Here is a 22,632-nt window from a genome sequence, read left to right on the forward strand (position 1 = left end):
CTAGTGAAAATATGTCGCTTCAGTTAGCAATTAAATACCAAAGGGACCATGTGGCATTTAAAATAATCATATTTTTTCTTTCAGATTATAAAAATGATGCTCTGCTGCACATCCTTTGCTCTTCACATGTAAGTAGCAACTTGAACAAGCTTAGATCCACTCTTTTTCTGAATCTGTAGAACACAGAACTCAAGGAACAAGGAACAGCTTTTGGCTTGGCTGCCACTTCGAAGCAAAGGTGTTCCTGCCTTGTTTTTCAGTTAGAATCGTGTGCTGTAATGTAGAGAGAGCTAGTGAGCAACAGCTGCTGCTAAAAGGGAGTAGAAAGGAAGTTAAAGAGAGCATAGTTTTAATGTCTTCATATTTTGATGTTGTCTTGCATTTATTTGATGCATTGTGATCTTAGAGTTCATAACCTGTGAGTATTTGTCTTGGTTTCTGTTTGTCTGTTTTTGTTTTGTTTGCAGGTAGTGAGAGCTGTAGAAGTTTTGGTTATTTCCCAAACAATCATCATGCAGGTTGGTGCTCTGTGCTCCAGCTGGTGAGTTTTACTTTGTCCTTCAGAATGCTTTTATTATGCATGAGCATTCACTGCGTGTTACTTATTTGTCCAGATGGTATTTTGGTCAGCTTTTTTCCATTACTCTATTTCTACTGATTGTATTATATGCCATATTAGACTGTCATCTGCTGAGGCAGACTTGATAAGTTAGGCTGTTTTGTTATGCTCTTTCCTTGCTTGTAAGAAAGTGTTCCTGAATAGAGGTCATGCTCAGTATTCTCGTCATTTTGTTAAGTTAGAAGCTGCCACACCAGCATGTATGGTGGGAAAATAATCGGAAAGTCACTGTTTTGTAATAATCAAAATACCTCATTTGAGTTTTACTTTGATTTGACTCAGGTAAAATGTGGGCTTTATCTGCCCTTTTAACCTTTCACATGTTTTTGAGCTGGCTGTCTTTGCTTCTTATGTCATTCTTTCCTCTTGCATGCACTGCCTAGGTTTATATGGATAATATTAGGATTCCGGTTGCTGTATTTCTACAAGTATCCTTTTTTGTTGTTTGTTTCCTAAAATTTACTGGAAATCTTCAGTGCCTTTGTTATTTCCAAGTAGCAGTGTAGACATTTTTAAGATTTGAAGACTGTACCTTGCTTTTGTTTGTTAGAACAATGAGGCTGCTAGTGAAATCTTATTGGAATTGTTATGGTCTCCTTGGGGAGACCTTACTGCTCTCTTCCAATACCTGAAAGGTGCTTACAGTGAGAGTGGGGTTGGTCTCTTCTCACTGGTGACAGGACGGGGAAATCGCCTCAAGTTGTGCCAGGCTAAGTTTAGGTTGGCTATCAGGAAACACTTCTTTACAGAAAGGGTTATTAAGCACTGGAATAGGCTCCCCAGGGAGACGGTAGAGTCACCATCCCCGGATGTATTTAAAAACTGTTTGGATGTGGTGCTCAGGGATATGATTTAGCAGAGGGTTGTTAGGGTAGTATGGTTAAGCTGCAGTTGGACTCAATGATTTTTAAGATCTTTTCCAGCCTGAGCAATTCTATGAAACTGATCTCTACAAAATCTGATGCTCTGTAATCTAGTTTGTCAGTAACATCACAGTTCTCTAATGTTGAGTTTCTGATTTCAAAGTCACAGATAAAAGAAGGAAAGATGAATGTGTGGCAAGATAAGCAAGGGAGATCCTGCTACATCCTTTGTGAGCTTCTGGAGCTGTTGCTAGGATGCTAACAATACCCTGAGCCAATAGTTGCCCGGGGAAACAGCAAAAGCTTGTTTCTGTAGCCAGGACCAGATTCCTCTTACAAAAAGTGTTTGCTCTTGTTCCTTCTTTCCCTCGCTCCCTCTTTTTCTTCCCTGTAAGCCACCTTCTCTTGCACTAAAAAAAAAACCATAGGGGAAGGAGATCGCATCTTGATCATTGGACCAAGTCTTTCATCATTCTCCAGCATACCTCCCTTACAACTAAGATCCAATGGTACATGGCCAGAACTTGACTGAGCATAAAAATCATGAAGAGTTAACCTGGTGTGAATTGAAGGTCATGAATATAGCGTGTGGTAATGATCACTTGTTCTTTAATTTGGAAGTTGCTGTTTATCTTGTTGATTGGTAAGAATCAAAGTTTCGTGAATTGTGTGGATCTTAGAAAAAGTAGAAAGTATTACTCCAAAAAAAAACACTCCTTACTTCTGAAGTCATTCGTCTCTGAATAAGAGAAACCCTGCTTACTATGCTGAAAAAAATACACTTCAAGGGGAGAATGATTAAGGAGTTTGAATCTGCAGTTCCTAAAGAAAGAAGGAGGCTTCTGGCCTTGTATGTTCAGTTTGAATAAGTCTTGGAAAACTATTGTGGCATCTTGGTCTTCTTAAGAAAAGAAGAGTAAACCAGGCAAACTATAGGTCAGGTAGCATGTGCCAGTTCTAGGCAAAAAGGTCGGATGTGTGTGGTGGGATCCTATTACAGCCTTGGAAATACGTAGGTAACTGGAGAAACCACACATGGCTCTATTAGAAATAGATCTTTTAAATAATCTTTGACAAAAATAGCTTTCACATAATAGTGTATTGTTAATTAAAATACAGCATTCACATTATCCCTAGAATATATGTTAAATGGATATAGAACTGACTAAGTGTCAGATAATAGTAATCACTGAAATGAAATGTTCCCACAAGGGTTGTGGGGAATTGTTTGGAGTTAATGCAGTTCCAAAACTTCAGTAATAAAACAATGGGTAAAAATTGTGGATAACAAAAGAAATTACATTGTGATCACTCATGAGGATGGGAACAATGACACCAAGCCATTATTAAAGTGTTGTAGTAAGTTAGGTCTTCAGAAGCAGAGCATGTTCTAGTACAGCCAAGTGTAAAGCTGTTCAAATTGTTCAGATTAACAGTTTGTGGTACTGCAGCTTGAGAATACAGTTTCTGTTCACGGTGACCTGGTATGACAGTGACTGCATGAAGAGAAATTTAACACAACAAGCAAAAAGGTGCAGAGGCCTCTTTTCTGACAGAAAGAAACGCATTACTAACCAGCAGCAGGAAGTGAAAATCAGAGTAGTTTAAGTGAGGGTTCATCTCAACAGTGAGTATGACATCCACAATGGGAAGTGATGACTTTTTGTTATTTGTTCTTTTCAGTGCCCAAAACTAGTTTTATACTGAACCCACTACAGAGTGAAAAATAAACAGTATTCCCTGCCAAAAAACAAGCCAGTACCAAATAACCCTGTGACTTCTGGGTGACCAAGACCTAGTACATTTTAAAGCTTAGGACTTAGACATATGAATCTGTCAGGCAAACTTTCTAAGAGGCTTTTCTTGGTTGAGTCACTTCTGACAATTATGCCTTTTCTTTTCCATTTAATTTGGAGTTTCTTACTCCAAGGGTTCTCTGCAGAAGGTGGTGTATGTTTATTTTCTAACGTATTTATCACAGGCTATCTAATAGCCCAGCTTTTAGAAAAAGTGGCTATATCTTTTGCATTTTGGAAGTACTTTCAGAGGGAGGAGCCCGTGTTGCTTTGTCAGCACCTCTGCTGACTTTCAGGGCTTTAGGAAAAGTCCATATTCTTAGATGTTGGCAAAAGTCAAGTTTGTAGCTGTGCTATGCCAGGTGAAATATGACATCTGCATTGTTATATAATATGTCCCTGCAAGCAGTGTAACTCCCACTGGCAAATCTTTAAGCTGGCAAGTAACTCAAGAGTGGTGATGCAAGTTCCCCCTCTAAATTAATGATACTGAGGTATTGGAAAGAAAGAAATGTGGTTGGACTGATGAAGTGGCAAACTTCCCCAAACAAAAACAGTAAGATGTAAGTTTTTAAAGGTACTTGTAGCTCATCAGTTCACTTTTTTTCCCCCTACAAAACTCAAGAAGATTTAACTATACTTTATCATTAGACTAACTGTTCTCCTTTCTAATCTCATTCTCTACAGGAACTGTGGTGGATTTTTTCCTTGAACTGTGAAGTAACACGAATACATTATTAAATTATATATCTCCTGAAGGCTTGTGGTAGGAGCAGTATTATTTGCAACTCTTGTGGGGTTCTGCTCTAGAACTGGAGCACTCCAAAGTGCATATAGATTAATTCTATCTTTAGCTGGCATTTCACCTACTACAATAACCACCAAACTACCATAGTAAAAAATGCCAGGTGATTTTGTAAACATGCTGTATTTTCTAAGCCCAGGTTCTGCAAATATTTATGCTGAAGTAGTGGAACTGCTCAGAAAGGAAGACTATTGGTAATGCAAGGTTTCATTGTGATGTGTTTAGGTCTCAGGCTGAGACAGGATTTTGCAAAGAAAGCTGAAGTTCAAACTCATTTCCTGTACTCCTTCCTAAGCAAACATTAACGCTAATATTTTAAACTGCTAACTCATAAATCTGAGAAACTGACATGTATAGTTACAATTGTACAGTTATAAAGTCAATGGATAAACAGAGGTTATAAAGTAGAAAGAGGCTCACTGTAAAGATAGCTGCTCACCAATGTTGAAACTTACTGTAAAACTCCACACAGGAGCAATCTCTGGAAAGAAATCCTACCTTAGTGTTGGTCAGCCCGTAAATGGGATCTAGGAGAGGTGGAGCTAAGCTCCACCCTTCTGGTATCACAGCTGAATTACCTTCACCTGTGCTCCTGCAGCTGACTCATCGCTTGCCTCAGGTGGTTAATCAGACACTCAGGCTGTGGTCAACAGTTTCCCATATGCTGACATATATGTGATAATCACTTTAAAAAAAAAAGTAGGTTTCATACTGTTGTGAAAAGTACTTAATAAAACGTGAGAGGAATTGAGGCTGACCTGAACATCAGCAGAACTGTTCTCTTGAGATCAGAAAGCTGGGTTTTATTAGAATAAAACCACTGTGCTTTTAACTAGGGAAATGTCAGGAATGATGATCAAAGAAGGTAGAAAGGAGTTGAAAGGATCTCTGCTTCTGCCTGTTGTGCCCTTGCATGCAAGTCCTTGGTTCCAGGTAATTCAGCATCTTTCTGAGTTACAGTGACCCCTCTCATGTCTACGTGACAGCAAAAGCATCACAAGTGCTTTAGTACTCGCTGTGTTCCTTGCCTGAGCTGTGAGCTTCTTGCTATGGCTCTGACAGGAAATACACTCTGTGCTCTCTGACCTTCCTCTCTTCTGAGCCAAACTGGGCTCGGTTTGGGGCATTTCAGAGAAGGAAGATCTCCCTCCCTCATCTGGAGCACGTGGGGGAAAGTTACTCAGCTTTTTAAATAACTTAGCATAAGGTTTGGAACATAATAAATACTTTCTGGAAGTAAATAATTTTTGTCTTGTTTGTGGCTATTTGGTGTCTTTGAGAAGCTGACTGTCATTAGGTGTACACGAGGTACAAGAGAATGTTAAAATGGGGGCTTGGTAGTAAGTTTTAGTCAGTTCCAGACTAGGCTGCTGATAGAGGGAGCACAGAGGAAGTTGGAGTGTTGAGTACAGAAGGAGGACCACACAACTTCTTCCGGTCTCTTTGCTTCAATCCAGTGGTAATGCCTTCCAGTGGCATAATTTGTATGTGTATTGTCTTTGTAGCTACAAGGAGTGTAAATATAGGGAGTGTATTTACTGTGTTAAAACTTTTGTATACGCTTTTAGGCATCTAAGGAATACAGCATCTGTTTTGATATTGTATAAGCAATTTTGAGTAGCTGAAGTAAGTACCCATCTGACACAGTGGCTGACTCATCACAGAGATCAACACATTTTAAAGAAAGTAATTCTACTTGGTTTCTGATCTTTCAGTAGATGATACCAGTATCTTTTTTCCTACCTCTTTTAAGACTGAAATATTGGAATACAGTTATCCATTGTAAAACATGAAAGATGCAAAAAAGTGGTATTAGGGAAAGGAATGATATATCTTGCGGAATCTGACCACGAATCAATGGTATGTGGTTGTATTTCCTATTTTCTTTGGTTTTTGATTGCCCAAAGTGATTAGCCCTGAGTTTGCCTTCAGATGCTGGCAGGTCCTCTTAAATGAATTGTGCCAGGCATCAAAAACATGTAGCCGCATCTCTAGATTTACTTAGATTTTTGTAGCTATGTTTTTCTTCATGCAGATTCTTATGCATGAGCTAACGTCATAGGAATCCTTTGCATATACAAATAAAAGCTCTGTATTTGGAATGTAGCAGTTGCTGACCTGTGTGAATAGGTCATGAAAGCTTCATTCTAAAGGTTGACTGAGATCTCAAGGTACAGTTTCTCCAAATGTCATCATTTTAGTAATACTTGTGTTTACTCATGGATTTTCTTTTTATTTATATACATGTTCATCCCACTTTAACCCTTAACCACGTGGCCAAATTTAAACATTTCCTTGTAGCAGCGACTTCCAAATGTATTGCTTTGCTTTGTTCTTCCCTTTCTTTTTATGTTTACATTTGGGAAAACAGAAGCCTCCAGTGTGACTACTCTATTATTTATCTTTTAATTTCTTAAATAGGCAGTACTAAGGAAGCCAGTCTGTTTTGGTTGCTTTCTTTTTTTCCCTCTTCCCCCTTTCTCGAGGTTTTTCATGACTCAGATAGCTTTTCGCCACTCTTTGCACTTCCCGCTTTGCACTTGCAGTTTCTGTAGACATCAGTTGGTATGAAAATGACAGCACAGAATTTATTTCTGGGCAGTAGGATCGGTGGAGGTAACAGCATAATTCCTCTTTAGCCCTGTTGATATGAATACTGATCCTCCGTTTTAGTTGTGTTTTCTTATGACACCCGGGTCCACTTCCTGACATAGCACAGTATATATTAAACTCTGTAAGGTACAGTATTTATCACTTTTCTCTGTATTCCCATAAAATTATCTGGCGTGAGCTTTATCTGCTCTTGCAGTACTGAGTTCTTTGTCTTTAGGCCTGCAAGGCACTGTGTATGGGAACCATTAGGTCACAGCCTGAAACAGTGATTGAGTGCCTGGTGAAGGGGCATTAGCAGCCCTTGTAGCACAGGTGGAAGCAATTCTGCATGACCAGAAGGTCAGAATTAACCTCATTTAAAGGCTGGCAGCCATGAGGAAAGGGTCTTTACTTGGGGACTGCCTCCTTTGGAGTGTCTAGTGAGCCCTGATCCTCAGAGAGTGGTAAGCAATTCCTTTATTACTGGATTGTGGCTATTAACCTTCTTTGTAAAGCAACTATATCTGCTGCTGTCTATCCTTACAGGCTGTCTGGACACTGAAGGGAGCTTTTAGCAAGGGATACTGTATGTAACAAGAAGTAGTTTTTGTGAATGGAGCTGTTGTGTGAAGTTTAGTAGAACTCCTCCTGAGACTCAAACCAGCCCAGGATACAGGAAAGTGATATAAAACCTTTCCTTTCTATGCTGTGGCTCTTTTTCTGTCTGACTGTTCCTAAATAACTGTTTTAGACTCTAATACATGCTAGACTGATGAAAGACCAAGAGGTGTAGGAGCAGGAGCAGCATAAGCTTCTCTTGAGGCTAAAACTTGTGTATTTTAGAACTACGCTTATGTTGATTTAGAGCGGGTTAGATTGTATTAGATGTTGGAGGGGCAGCTTCTTCCTGCCCTTTGGGGAGCAGTATTTGCCATGTACTTTTCTTAATTAATAGCTTTATTTCTCAGATTCTGCATCTGAGCTTTAAACTGCAGTTAGTGCTTTGGCTAGGCCAGAAGGAAAAAAGCCTTATTATTTTTCTTTTGCTGCCAAGGTCAGGGGTTCATTCATGCTAAATTATTTGTACTTATCGATTAAATATCAGCATCTGTACAGAGTGCCTGTATAGGCTTGGCTGTTGTTATAAATAACAATACTAATATTTATTGTGATAGTGTGAGTGGTTTTTCAGTACTGACAGTGTAAAACTTCTGGAAGAACAATCGCACCCCTATCCCTATTTAGGATAGATCTCTAAGAGTTTCTTCTTGGACTCCAGCTTGCATTCAGAGGATGTATGGAAACGCTTCTTAAAATGTAATTTAATTTTAAAATTTTTGTTATATCTTTTGAGAAAGGGAATGTAAAATACTGGTTAAATAACACTGAAACCTTATTTCGAGCTTGTACGTTCAATTCTGTCGTAGCATATCCTCTGCACAAACTGCATGAGTGCTGTTACTGAAATCTCTGAGGTACAGGCAGTTTTTGCTGTGTTTGTGTAGTGTCCCTGCATTGGCAAATGTCCATCTGCAGTGACAGATATTTTTTCCACTTAAAACTATTTACCACTGGAGGTCATTGATACTGATACTTTGAATTACACTTCATAAGCCTCTGTCATGTTGATTATAAAATACATAACATGGTTCACAAATGGGAAATGAGTCTAAAATTAACCAGTGCTCTTAAAACATAATAGATACAGGAAATTGTATCAAGGAATCAAGAAATGATTGAGGTTAGAAGAGACCTGTGGGTCCATTTGGTGCCGACCTTTGCTCAAGCAGGGGCATCCAGAGCAGGGTGCTCAGCACTAAGGTGGCTTCTGAATATCCCAAGGAGGAGACTCCACAGCCTCTCTGGGCAACCTGTGCCAGTGCTCCATTGCCTGTACAGCACAGAAATGCTTCCTGATATTCAGAGGGAACCTCCTGTGTTTCAGTTTGTGTCCATTGCTTCTTGTCCTGTCACTGGGCACCTCTGACCAGCCTGTCTCTTTGTATCCTCCCTTCAGATGTTTATACACACTAATCAGATCTCCCCCAAGCCTCCTCCAGGCTGAACAGTCCCAGCCCTCTCATTCTCTTGTTGTAGGAGAGATGCTTTATTTCCTTTATCATCTTCATTAACCCTCCATTAGACTCTTTCCAGTACGTCCATGTCTTTCATGTCACAGGGGCCCAGGACTAGACCCAAGATGTAGGTGTGGCCTTGTACCTCTCTCTATCAATGAATTTTGGACACTTGTTTTTTATTATTTTTATTTATTAGTTGTCATTCTTTGACATGATGAATACTTACAGCAGTATGTTAAAAAAGATACAATTAAGTCTCTTGGCATCACTGCATAGCAGTCACAGCATTTTCACACAATCTAGTGCTTCCTTTTAGAATGATGCATATGGCAAATATACGCACATATGTGGGCTGATTCTTGGTCCCAGTGAAGTTGGTGGGACCAGTGTTTGGCCCATTGAGTCGTACAAGATATGTGAATATGTATATATAAAATGCTTTACAATAAACATGACATATACAATCTTGATTTCAGAGATAAGCAGAATATATTTTTACATCCAAGTCAAACTTATGCTCTGCACTGAAAGTTTATGTACCTAAAATATTGGATGACTTATAGAAACAAATAATACAGTAATCGTTTGCACCAATCAAAATAATTCAGACACACGTTCATGGCATGAAGCTTGCCTTGTGGTTTTATTCTGTTTTGTTTAGGTTTTGGCATGGCTTTTTTTTTTCTTCTTTTAAATTCATGGGGTCTTAATTTAAGTTTTATTACTGGATCTGTGGGCAGTGGTGTCTGGAGGAGAGTGGGAGAATCTTATGGAGTGCTGATCTGAGTTTATTAGAATGAAAGGCTATAGGTGATGTCTGGTATCTGATATCTGAAAACAAAAGGAGTGTTTCTCCTTTCCAAGAGCAGTGCATTTGGAAGGACTTGTGGGCAGTCCACCTCTGTTTTGATGGTTGAACTTTCCATTAGAAGTTTCCAGAGTTAAGAAAAGCTGTTAAGACAGCTGCCGTGCAGTTTGAGATGTAGATTATTCCTTTTGCTGTGGCAACAACCTTCTCATTGGTCATTATAGGAGACTGATTTTCTTTGTGAAAACCAGTAGTCCATGTGAAACGAACAGATTGATGTTAGAGAGAACATACAGAGGTGCTACTTAATGTCAGCTACTCATCTGACTGCTTCTATTTTTTAGGAGTATTCATTTGTTATAGTTCATGTTTTCCCATTTTGGTTGGTGGCCTGAATGTTGGCCCTTAGAAACCCAAAGGCAGGTTGAACCTTTACTTAATGAAAGTGCATATGCATATATTGTTCTAACCAACTTAAAAATGTCACTTATTACCACTCTATTTATTCAGAATTTTGCCTCTTTGATAAAATGAAGCCTGCATTTGAAGAAACTGGTTTTAATCAATTAAGTGAAGGTTTGTGCGGCATTGTTAGGGTGTGTTAAGCTTCTTCTTAGCAATTATCTGCTTCCTTCATTACATACATGAAAAACTTTTTGAAAGTTTGAAAATGAAAAAGTTTTAAAACTGCAGTCTTCTAGCTGCAGTGGCCCAGTAAGAAAGGAAAATGTCTCACAAGGTCTTCCTCTAAAGTCTTCCAATAAGGCTGCCAGAGTAATAATCCATGGACTTTGTATGTCTGCACATACTTTTTTTTTTCCATTCAGTTCATACACTGTCCTGCTGGCATCCTTGGGGAGAAGTCCCAGCCCCACAGTGTTCTCTATGCTACTAGATAATACCAAGCACTGGTGTTGCTGAATCAGCTGCAGCAGATATGGTTTGGCTTATTTTTCTGGGGAATAATAGAATTGTGAAGATTGGAAAAGACTTTTAATTAAGATCATCCAGTCCAATCGCAGACCCCAGTGAATCTGGTTGCCAGAGCCTGGTTTTTCAGCTCACTTTTATCTAGAGCACCTGAGGCAAACTGGTCCAGACCCAAACTTCTGTAATGGCTTTGGCTTTGAACAACAGAAGCATTTCTAGAGCCACCCTGAACTTATTTCTTATTTCAAGCACCTTTTCATTAGATAGGGTGATTGAAATTCAGCAAGAATGTTCAGTGCACCCAACCTCAACCCCGGACAAAACAAACAGCAACAACAAAAAAACCCCTTTATTTTAAGAGCAGCTTTTCAAAGTTTATTAGGAAGATTTCTCTTGGTAAGAGCAGTCTTGTAATAGGCCCCTTAGGCTCTAATTACAGAAAAAACCTTGGATGCACTGTAGCTGTAACAGAACTTGACGTGCACTAAGCTCTCCTGTTGGACCTATTTTCTGGATGCTCCTCAGCAGCACAGCAATGTTTCTGTCAAGAGCTTTTTATGCTGCTAGGCACCAGGTTTATTTAACTAAACCTCAGAACACTTTAAAGAATTCTTTGAACTAGATGGAAAATGGCTTCATTTTCTTAGTATAAAAGACAAAACAAGGGAAATGATATTCTTTTGTATGTACTTAAGTGCTTGTAGGCAGCCCATTATACTGCTTGTATAATGTCCTAATAATTGTCCTAAATCTGTCATGAAGGAATATCTATCTAAAAAGCTGTAAAGTGGTGATGCTCCCACCTCCACCATCAGGTGGTTAAAAAGGCATTTATGTCCTATAGTTAGAAATAATTTTATTCTACCACAACTCGACTCCTTCTCTTTGACTGTTGTGGCACATCTAATATATGAGTCCTGTTTACAAGAGGGAGGAAGGAGAATTTTCTGTTACTCATAGCTAGTGATTTCCACCTTCCTATTTCACTGAATTTCAGTCCTTTTTTTCTGAAGATACATGTCCAGTGACTGACTTAGTAGAATAAAGCATCCTTCACTAAACCTTGTGCATTCTGTTGTCCTTTAAACATGTTAGTCACTTTATGATTGTGAAGACTTTGTCTGACAGAGTCAGTGTTCCCTGTAACTAAAACTAAATTCTACTGCATCTACCCTTGCAGCTCTCTAAGAGTTCTCTCAAACACCAACTTAAATAGTGCTTTGTTGGCCTGTCCAAAGACACTGTACCAGAATATGGTCACATGGCCATATCTGCTAGTTCTTTTGGAAAGCAGCTGTGCTGATTTGATGTGCTGAGGGTTTAACAATGCTTTACTTTGTCTGGACGCTATTAGATCTTTTGGGGAGTGAAGGCAATCCCTTTGGTGCCATGCAGTAGTGCCCAAGAATGCGATCTTGGTGAAATCATGGAAGCTTAAAGGAAGCTTCGCATAGAATGAACTGAGGCTGTTTATGACATAAGTAGGGCCATGTATCTTTCAGAAAAACCAATTCCTCAACTACTATGACAGTTACGAGGACTTTCCTTAACAGGCTGACTGGAAAGCATTTCTTCCTTCAGTGAGTGAGACAGATCTAGCAGTTGGTTGAAGGTTTCTTTTCTTTTCTTTTCTTTTTTTCAATGAAAAGAAAAATACAAATGTATTTATATGCTGGATATCTGAGTAAGAGAATATAGGGGGGGAACCCATATCCACTACAACATTGCTTAAGAAAAGAACTGAATTCCAGAATTATTAGGATGTCGTGCTTTTTAGATCATTATGCTATTTAATGAAAAAATCACACTCTTGACTTAATGTTAATCTGTTTGAATTGTTGATCTGTGGTTGTTGCTGTGGACTTCTGGCTTTGCTTGTTTGTTTTGAACTTCAGGCTCTCTTTTTGCCTATACTGAATGTGCAAGGTGCTACGGTTTAACAACACGGACCCATATGGAATGTGTTTGAAGTTTTCAAGAAGTTATTCTGCCAGACTTCATTCCCTAATGACCTGTGGTACACCTTCAATAGTGGAAAGGCAGTACAGAATTGTATCTTGTGTTCATATGATTTTTGGCAGCTATCAGAAGATGAAGGATGCTAAAAGTTAAGGCTTTTATCCACAAACAACAGTGAATATTAATAAACTCTGTAACGTATTTACAAATGGTTTCTCTTGTATTAAAACTAACAGTATTCTGTTCACAGTGCCAATGTTTTTTACAGGTAGCAATCCCACAATACTCCAGTATTTTGGCATGGGAATCAGTAGCGTCTCGTATTTACAGAAAATATACACACATGAATATAAACATGTTACTTGAAACAGTACTCAAAAGGTAGATCTGTTCATGTTTCAGAGGGTTAGACTGTACAGCAACACCTTCCCCTTCATTTGCGAGGGAATACTGTTCCTTGCAATGAGAAGATGCCCGTCTTTTATCCAAAGTGGCATAAAAATGATTACCAAAATGAGCCTTGTTACACTGGAGTTGTGTACACAGAGTTGTGTAACTTCAGTCCAAAGTTTATAGATCTGTTTAGTGCACAGAATACAAAAGTTAAAAAGGTTTTTATTTTAATTACTAAAATAACCAGATTCTCTCTGCCCTCTGCGAGCGCTGTCTCACTCAACCAGTGTCCTCTGGGTTCTGAAGATGCTGGTGGTTTCATGTGCAGCCCAGCTGCCAGACTGGAAAGCGTACGGCGTTCTGGGCCTATATACATATGTCACAGTATGACTCATGGTAAATGAATATATAACCAAGAGTGCCTCTATCCTCCTCTGTTCTCTCGGTAATCCTCCCTGCTTCACGGCAGCAGTAACTGGCTCGGCTTCAGCTCTGCTGGCTGGGACCCTGCATTCAAGCAGTTCGTGATCTGAAGTGACAGATGGCATCAGGCATGCACAGAATGAAGAGAGGTGAGAGGAAGATGGAGGAGATCCAGAAAGGAACCAGCAGAACCATGGGTTTGTTCATGAGGACCCTTACAGTATCTGCTTTGCCATTTCTTCCCTTTCCATGGTCTTGACAACAGGCTCCTAACTCCTCAGGATTCTGCTTGCTGCTGTGATCAAGACGGAGATAGCAGTGCTATAAGGAAAAGTGCAAAGCTGCCACTAAGGAGTTTCTTCTTCATTTAAAGTCTGTTCCTGGCTGCCAGTCACTTGACCTGAGTGGTCATTGCTCCTACTACTGCTGTGTTGCTTATGGAGTAAACTCCTCCACTTTGCCTTGTTCCTCCTGAGATGGTTTAACATGTTTTCAGATAAGGGGGTGTCTCCTGTAAACTGGGCCCACCTCTCAAAGAGTGGCTCTACAATGTACGTCATGAACCCTAGGGAGAAAGAGTACAGCAGGTGAGGAACAAATTAATTCCCTGAGTGCATTATCCCCCACAGAGTTCCTGAGTAGAGTACAGTACTACAAGTTGTGAAAACCTTGAAGAGAAATGATGACTATAAGCATTCAAGCAACCATCAGCTCCTCTTGAAATGGGCAACTTTTGACAGCACGCATTGCAATGATAGGGATCTGTCTGTCTGGGGTAAGTTAAATTGGACAGAGTGCATCCTACTCTGAGGAGATTTCAGACTAGAAAGTAACCCTCTGCCTTAAATGGTTGGTTTGGACAGGTTTCTTTTTTACACATTCTAATAAGGATGTTTATTGTGACTCTTATGCTACCAGCAGTGGTTTTCAGTGTTAAATTTATTCTAGAAACAGGGGAACAGGCTCCCCTGCCTCAGCTGTGCATGAGAGCTGAGCATGGGTTGCACTGGTGTCCAAGCCCCTTGAAGTGCTTGAGGTTATCGCTGCAAAAGCAGTGAGTAATGCTGTGGTTTTTCTACTTCCTATGCCAGAACCTTCCAGGCTCCAGTAGCTTGGGGGCTTCCATATACTGTCTTATATGTCATAAATATCTTTTGTACTGCAGAGTGCAGACAAGGACAGCAGTTGAGATATGTGTGCAGACCTTTGATATCCCTTTGATATCACATGGGAAGGCGATGCAACAACTTCTCTGCGTCAGAAATAGTTGTCTGTTCTGACCTGCTGAAGAGTGACCTTAACGTGGGGTTGTATTGCATACAAGAAAAGCTTGCATTTAAGTTCATGTACTTCTAGCAAAATCACTGATAGATGAAAACAAATGGAAATAAAACTTCTAAGGCTTAAATCTGCAGTTTGATTCCCACAAAAACAAGCTCAGAAAAAATAATGTTTCAAGGCCCACTCTAGTGCAGTATGGCTGTATCTTTGTTACATGGGGACAGACAAATGGTCGCTGGTTTATCTGCATGTAGTATCTATCTGCAGGTTGTTGTAATACAGACAACTTACTTTATATCAATTTCTGCCTGATATTTCTGGAAGAGGAAGATAAACACCTAAGAAGCAATTGTTCTGTTGTGATACTAGTAGTGTTTTGTGGTTATACAGCTATCTGCTTAACAACCTATGCATATGGTGTGAAACTGCAGATGTGTTTATGGAAATGCTAACTGCGAAGTAACCACTGGGCTGCTGAGAGTCATGTGCAAGCACTGCCATGGAAACTTTCTTGCTGCTTGAGCTCAATCTGCTGTCCAGCAAGGGGAGGCTGTGGGGATGGCAGTGTGCAGCACAGAGGAGAGAACTGCTCAGTGCTCTACAGGCAGTGTGACAGGGGGATGCATATGGAGGACAGCTGAAATGTTTTTAAAAAGAAGGGAAAATGAAGAAACTGGAGTTGCTGCCCTGACTTGATGCCCTGAGATACTCAGAGAACTACTAAGGCAACAGTGAACATGGCCTGAAGGCTCTTAATGAATCTTTTCATGTTCAGCACTGGATCCTGCAGGAGCATCATACTGTGGAGTGTTTACAAAGAATCTGTGGGAAACTGGACAGAAAAATAAGGGGGCTGCTACTTTAAATGAGAGGTTTTGCAGTGTGCTCAGCAGTTGTGGAGATGCTTTTCCTTCATCCCAAACAGCCAAAGTATTCCACAGCAATAAGCTTGCAACTGGCTGATGACGCATTTGAAGCAATGTTGTTACGTGTCAACTGATGAAGACAGCAAGAAGTAAGTCAATCCTAGATCAGGTATTCAATATTCAGGAAGCTGACCTTTGCTGCTGATTCACTGGGTTTATGTTGCAGATGGATTTTATCGCATATCAGGTTTCAGTTTCTGTTTGAGCCTGTGCCACGCAGAGATAGATAAACGTGGAGGAGACAGGATGAAGCTAACACTTACTTACCAATCTGAATGCTTGGGATTGTATCCTTCTGCTGGTTACAAAGTGGGCTTATTTCCAGTTCAAATTTTTGTTCCAGGTCACCTACAACATTAAAAAAGGAAATAATTATTTCTGCTACTTTTATTTCTACACCTGCATCAAACTCATACAATTACTTCAGCTGTATGGTTTTCAGCAGCTGGATCCTGGCACCAGTGAGAACCACATTAGATGTCTAAGTACCTATTTGTCTCTTTGGCCTCTTTTTGTTCTTCAAGGTATCAAAGAAACTGAGTAAGCATGCAAAGAAGAAAAATCTCTCCAAGTAAAGGTGAATTTTGAATGAACATTAAATGTAAACACTTTGTAAGTATTTTGAGAACCTTCATTTTTAAGATAGATAGCTTCTCTAACATCCTACTAGAAAACCGCAGTGCTACAGCATGAGTTGCTTCTGTGTGCTTGTAAAAATTGCTGTTGAAGGATGATGGTGCCTGGCAACCCACAGCTGTGTCTGCACCAGCAAACTACTACAAGCCAGAGCAGCAATTCATGTGTCAAAAATCATAGGATTAAGGTTGTAAGCAGGAAAGAAGGATGAAATTCAAGTTCGTCTTACATTTGTGTCATATATAGTTTTGTATGAGGGCTATTCTTATGCTGAACTTGCATCATTAATTCCCTGGGTCATCCAGGAAGTTCTTACAGAGTCTCCTGTACAAAATGGACTTGAAATGAAGTGGCTGATTGAACTCCTTCCCACTTTCACAGAGCAGAATGGGATCAATTGGAGGATGATGTTTCAGGACAGTTCCAGGTTCACATCCAGAAGACTCCTGCAGTGACTGGCCCTACAGTCTGCTTTAAAATGTTGATGAACAGCTTCAGTGAGGGATCTGCTCACCCTAACTCCACCTGCAGCAAAATTGACCACATTGGGCACTGTAACAATGCTTACACGTAGTCAGTAGAAACTGCTCCTGCAGGTGGAAAAAGGGTCACACAGAACACTTCCATACATTTATTTACTATTTAATACAATTATTTATTTATTTTATTATATTTATTATTTACATTCATTTATTTTTTAATTAGCTGGATTCCAGGCTGGATGGGGCTCTGGGCAGTCTGGTCTAGTGGTGGGTGACTTTATACCCAGGAAAGGGGTTGAAACTAGGTGATCACTGTGGTCCTTTTCAACCCATGCCATTCTGTGATTGCTAAGAACATAATGGCAATGGATAGCAATGATCACAGAGATGCTGGAGTGGCAGGAGAGGACCACAGGTTAGCTGCATACAAGAACTCAGCAGCACAGCAGCTCAGGGAGCCTTGATTTCTCCAGTTGAAGATGCTGTTGCCATGCAGACAGCAACCACCTGTCTCATAGGGGAGATCTGATTTCCACATGCAAGCATTAGTCCATTAGAAGATTGCTGCAAATTAATATTTTTAAACACTGTGAGTGGAACACTCATCTTTTGTGGTTGCTTGCATTCTCAGAGACACTACCAGGCTTTAAGTCTTTGGGGTACTGCATGAGGTACAGCCCCTTTCCTGATTACAGCACAGCTACGTACAGGCTGTGCTGTTCTGCTTGTCCATTTTATTTACTAATAAGGATGGATACTGCAAGTGCTGTTTAGAACAAATGTATCCATAAATAATGTTATGCTAGAACAGACATAACATCACATTCAACCTAAAACAAACGTTTTGCTTCATATCCACTGTTTCTGTTTGAAAGCACATTTATTCTATACCCAGTAATGGACAGTTTTGACTCAGCCTCTATCATCCTGTACATACTATGTGCATTTTTAAGCCTTACCTTTCTCTCTACTGCAGCACACAATTGCTTCTTAAATGTGAGGGGAGCGTTTTCATTTTAACTAGGTAGTTAGGAAATATCAGGGAAGCATTTTGAGCCTCACAAACAATCAAATGGTGTTAAAATGGCATTAGAAATGTTTCATAACAAAACAAAAACCAAGGAGTTCAAACTTCTGTATGCACAACAGAAGAAAAACTAAGGTCCCTTCCAACCCGCATGAGACTATGATACTATGATACTAAACAGTGCACTAATTCTGGTTGTACCTGCCTACAAACATCACAAAAAATACCTTCTAGACCCAGCATCGTTTTTAAGGAGGTAGAGAGGTCTAAAATAATACATACTTTAACACACTTTACCACAACTACACAGCCACCAGTGACAGTCAAACTCAGCATTCTGAACAGGCTCCCACATAACTGCTCCTATTTTCCTCGTGCAGCTCTAACTGGTCTCATATGTATAGTGCATATAAAACTTGTCTCATAGAGGTATATTTTAGAATGGTATGTTGGGAGTCTCAGGGAAAAAGCAGAAGTCTAAAGCAGAAGTCTAAAGCAGAAGTCTGTAAGAGCTGAGGCTGCTGCCTTTCTTAGCGTGGTCCCTTGAGGTCCTAACGATGAGGCATGGGACATGGGGCCCTGCCTTCACATCCTGGATATTATGCCTTGGCTGTACATCTGATGACACAAACCCACATCCTGCAAGTTGCTTCTGTTACTGCAAAAGCATCGAAGTCAAAGACATTTCACCGGTTTAAACTGACATTGGCCAAAAATTAACTTGTCCTACTTGTCCTTGTTTGTTAGAGCTATGGACTAACTGTACTAGGTACCAGCCCAAACGTCGCTTAATTCCATACAGCGGAACTTTAACTGAATTGAGTACTTCATTGTGTGCTCTTCCAGAATTTGTATCGCTTGCCTGAGGCTCTCAGGATGCTGTGAACAAAGAATTTAGCAGTGATTAAACTCCGCTGCACCCTGCCCATGTTGTAGCACAGCATGACCTTGCCTATGCAGATAGAGCCAAATGGTGCAATTACTGGGTTTAAAAAAAGCCCTGCATGACTGAGCTCTCTGCAGGGGTCTGAAGCATTTGCAATAGGTTCTAGCAGAGCACTGGCTTGCCTACTTTGTTCCTGTAAGCCGTGTGAGGAGGGGGGGCTTGCCATGCTGGGGAACTGCTTTTGAACTCTCTGCATTTGTACGCAGAAGAGTGCGTCATGTTTGGGAAACTTGAAGGGTGAGACTCCTGTAGGAGTTGTAGTGAGAGTCTGAACAGTGAGATAAAACGCAGCAGCCAGTGGGATGATTCAAGGCCAGGCTGGACAGGACCCTGGACAGCCTTATCTAGTGCCTGATTTACAGCATGGCAACCCTGCCTGAAGTAGAACTAGATGATCCCTTCCAACCCAAGCCAATCTGTGATTTTAGCATACTGTAGCCCTGACGTGGTTTCATCATGCTAAGGCTGGCTTGAAAGGTCTCAGTGCGGAGGCAAGCTGTGGGTTCCTCTGCAAAATTTAAGAGCTGAAGTGCAGCACACTGTGAGAGGATTCAAGGACCAAGGAAGGCTGCCTCCACATAATGGCTCTGTGTCCCGAGCAGGGGCTGACCTTGGCGGTAGAACTCCTCGCAGACCCGCTCGCTCCACTGCTTGCTCAGCTCCCACAGCCGGCAGGGGTTGCAGATGTCAGCACACTTGAGTGCAATCTGAAAGCAAAGGAGAAAAGCAGCAGTGAGAAAAGAGATCGTTATCCAGGAGTGCTTCAGTGGTAAATCTGCAGTTGTGAAACTCCCAGGCCTCACCAGCAGGAAGGGTTAAGATCACCCGTTGGGCGCTGAGTCTCGCCCAAATGTGCCTTTTGAGGAAAGAGCATTTACTTCAGCTGCAAACAAACCTTTCATTCAGCCCTCTGGTTTACTGCAGTGAGAACAAGAGGAGGGCCAAATTCCAAGATGGCAAAGTCTTCTGGATATTCCCTGCTAGGAGCAAGCCAAGACAAGCTGCAGGCTGGCTCCTGCTGATTGCCTGGCTCAGCTCCGTGTGCGATGCTGAGGGAAGGACGAGCCAAGCTGGTGCGAGACCGTTCAGGCGTTGCTTCCCTGTGGTCTGAGCGACCTCTCATCTCACTTTAGTTACACTTCATTTTAATGTCTGTGTGTTTTCCTTTACAACGCTCAGCACAGGGCCCTCTGCAATGCCTCTGGCTGGGTTTCACTTAGCTAACCAGTGCTATTACGTGCTTTGCAGGGGAATGAGTACAGCAGGGCAAGAGATTTTTACAATCAAGTAACTGCTTCGGAAAAGTGAGCTATGTAATGGTCTGTCTGTCTTACTGCTTGGAACAAGGTGCTGTGAGCCTCGCATCTTCCTAGATAACCTGAACACAGTCAGTCAGCAGGACAGAGGGCAGAATTCATCCAGCGCTCAGAGGAAAACACAAGTGTTTCCTGTATAATTTCAGATCTGTTAACCAGAGGAGAGAGATCTCCAAGCCTCTTTTCTCTCTGGATTAAATTGATTAGCTTTAATGTTACCGTGAATTAAAACAACATTCGTTAACCTAGCCTCATCCATGAACACTTCTTGTTTTCTTTTTTCCTTCTTCCACAAATAATCCTCCAACTTAGCAAATCTCACCCGGCCTCTGTCCTAGTTTCTATCTATCTTCAAGGAAGTGCATAAGGAATTTTTTTGCTATAGTTGAGAACTGTAAGCCCCGTGCCTTGACATCTGCACAACTTTCTTGCCTAATCTAACCAGAAATATGATAAGCCCATCATCCTGCCCTGCGTGGGCTGTGCAGGAACCTGACAGAAGACCATGTTTCATGGAGGGCAGACGAGCAGATTGCTGCATTTCCCACGCTTCTAGAGGGGGAAGAAGCAACAGATCAGCACTTACTTCCTTGCGGCTGTCACCTTTCCCGTAACCTCGGCAGAGTGGAAGCGTGTAGATGTTTGTTTTTGTAAATGACAATGATTAAACTCTTTTATGTATTTAAGATGGAAACTGACGTCATTTCTGCACAGAATCATGCATATACAGCTACTTTAATCACAATAATGTGTTTATAAGTAGAGGCTTTTTTTGAGGAGGCAGTTAATGACTGAAGCTTAGCTAGAATAATCAGTTTGAATCTGTTTCATTTTTAAATAAAACATGGTTTCTTCATTAGCAGGAAAGATTCAATAGAGAAACACCTGCTGCCATAGCAACAGCTGTCTCTGCAGAGACAGTTTATGAACATCAGCCACAGGAACAGATCTTGGACACCTTATGTCAGATTGTCTTGGGAAAAACACTAAGAAGGGGGCACTCCTGCCCATCACTAGAAAATAACACCAGCAAAGTGATATTTGCCATAAGGAGAATAAAATTGAGGCATTACCTGAAAGAGATGCGGTGGTCTAGAAGTAACTAGTAGCATATCATCATTTCTAAGCATGTGACACTCCTATGTCTGCTGCATTCCCAGCTTTTTAACCCAAGGAAATCACGTAAGGTTAATACTAAATGCATCTTAAGCTTTTCTGACATGCCAGAAACAGGTTATAGTGATAGGTAATGTGATGCTATTGGTCAGACACACTGTCCTGCGCTATTCTAACATGTCCTAGGAAATACCACAACTTGAATAAGAAAGCAATAGTGGTAACAAATTATTAATACTTACCTGTAGCATAAAATGTCTGTCTCGTGCATCCTCCAGTCTCAAATCCTGATTGTCAAGGTGAGACTTCAGACGAATCAAAAACTCATTCTGTCTGTTGATGTCTGTTGCCAAGATCAGGGAGCCTAACTGCTGTTCGATGTCTTGTCTGCAATTAAGGAAAATAAGCCTCATCAGTCACGGAACCATTGGACTCTAATAGCTCAAAACAACCTGCTACACACCATAGCCAGCATAAAGCTTCCTCATTCTTTACAGATTCAATCTGATCTGATTGGTCATTTTCTGCTGGGGTTGATAGGATACAACTGCTCTAGCTGCCTAAATGGCTTCGGCAGGAAAGGATAATGTGGAAGAAAAATGCTTGTTTGTGTAGGTGGTTGTGAAAGCTTCCAGAAAACACTAGGAAAGGGAAAATCAAATAGCATGGTACATCTAGAAAAACACATCTTACTCCAGCCACTGAAGAATGCACATTTAAAGTAGTACTGAACAGAAGTTGCTGGTTTGATGTGAACGATTTCTAGAGGGGTATAGAGCTTACTGCTTCCAGGTAACTTGTGCATACGTCTGGCAAAGTCACCTGTAATTAAACCTTAGCATTGCTGGGTGCTCATTGGCTCAATCTCCATTCCTTGGTGAGAGCAGCAGGACATTCAGCCTACTCTCCAGACACATCCAACCCACAGCCCACAGGCTGCATGCAGCCCGGCACAGCTGGCACTGTGGCCTCCCCCTGCCCCATGCCATCATGGTGGCAGCCCGGCCCCTCAGCACCCACCAAACATGGGAGTGCTATCAGTCCCATGGGGACACAGAGCAGTGGCAGCTCACAGTGCTGGCAGATACGCTGATGGATTTTGATACATTGGCTAGACACAGTCCTGTGAACAAAGAAAAACACGCAGCCGTGCTTTTTGTTTTGATAAAGGAATTTGAGAACAGGCTACAAGACTGACAAAAAAAAATCATCAATCATTTGCAACTCCATTTCCAGTCCACATGAATATATGACTCATGAATTTTCAAATGGAATGTATAGAGTTGAAATCCCAAATTTGATCATGACTCTCTACCCATTTTCATAAGCCCTCTCTTACCAGAATTACTCCTCACTTCACAATCATGCCTTAGTCATGTCATTGCTTTTTGGCAGTACGTGGCAACAGTGACAGTCAGTTACCACTGCTGGTGCAGACTTTTATAAGCACAGCATGCAGGCTCTTGTTCATTGCTGGTGAAAATGCACAGCAAATGGTGGTTACTGTGTTGAAAACCAATGTTTTGTAGCTGAGAATTTGCTCTTCTAAATAGTGTTGTGCTCTTTCTGTTCATTCTGTTTTCCATGGAAATAATTAGGAAGCATTACTTTTGGAGCAACCTTTGTAGATGTGGCC

At 40.9% G+C, this 22,632-nt stretch overlaps 1 protein-coding gene and 1 long non-coding RNA gene across 4 annotated transcripts in view; one reads left to right on the top strand and one right to left on the bottom strand.

The window, feature by feature from the left end:
• Positions 1-8,935: 8,935 nt before the first annotated feature.
• PDE7B (phosphodiesterase 7B) overlaps positions 8,936-22,632 on the bottom strand; it is a 166,384-nt gene continuing 152,687 nt past the window's right edge. For all 3 annotated transcript variants that reach the window (XM_032443634.1, XM_032443635.1, XM_015858356.2), the window contains 4 exons: positions 21,239-21,383; positions 19,175-19,271; positions 15,741-15,821; positions 8,936-13,831 (listed from right to left, as the gene is read on the bottom strand). In XM_032443634.1, the coding sequence (XP_032299525.1) occupies positions 13,614-13,831; positions 15,741-15,821; positions 19,175-19,271; positions 21,239-21,383 (541 nt within the window). In that variant the 3' untranslated portion in view covers positions 8,936-13,613. The remainder of the gene's footprint in view (positions 13,832-15,740; positions 15,822-19,174; positions 19,272-21,238; positions 21,384-22,632) is intronic.
• LOC116653177 lies at positions 13,831-17,399 on the top strand. The gene is made up of 2 exons (XR_004306632.1): positions 13,831-16,885; positions 17,007-17,399. It is a non-coding gene; the product is annotated as an uncharacterized LOC116653177 (long non-coding RNA).

This window comes from Coturnix japonica, chromosome 3 (genome assembly GCF_001577835.2).
Source record: "Coturnix japonica isolate 7356 chromosome 3, Coturnix japonica 2.1, whole genome shotgun sequence".
Taxonomy (NCBI): domain Eukaryota; kingdom Metazoa; phylum Chordata; class Aves; order Galliformes; family Phasianidae; genus Coturnix; species Coturnix japonica.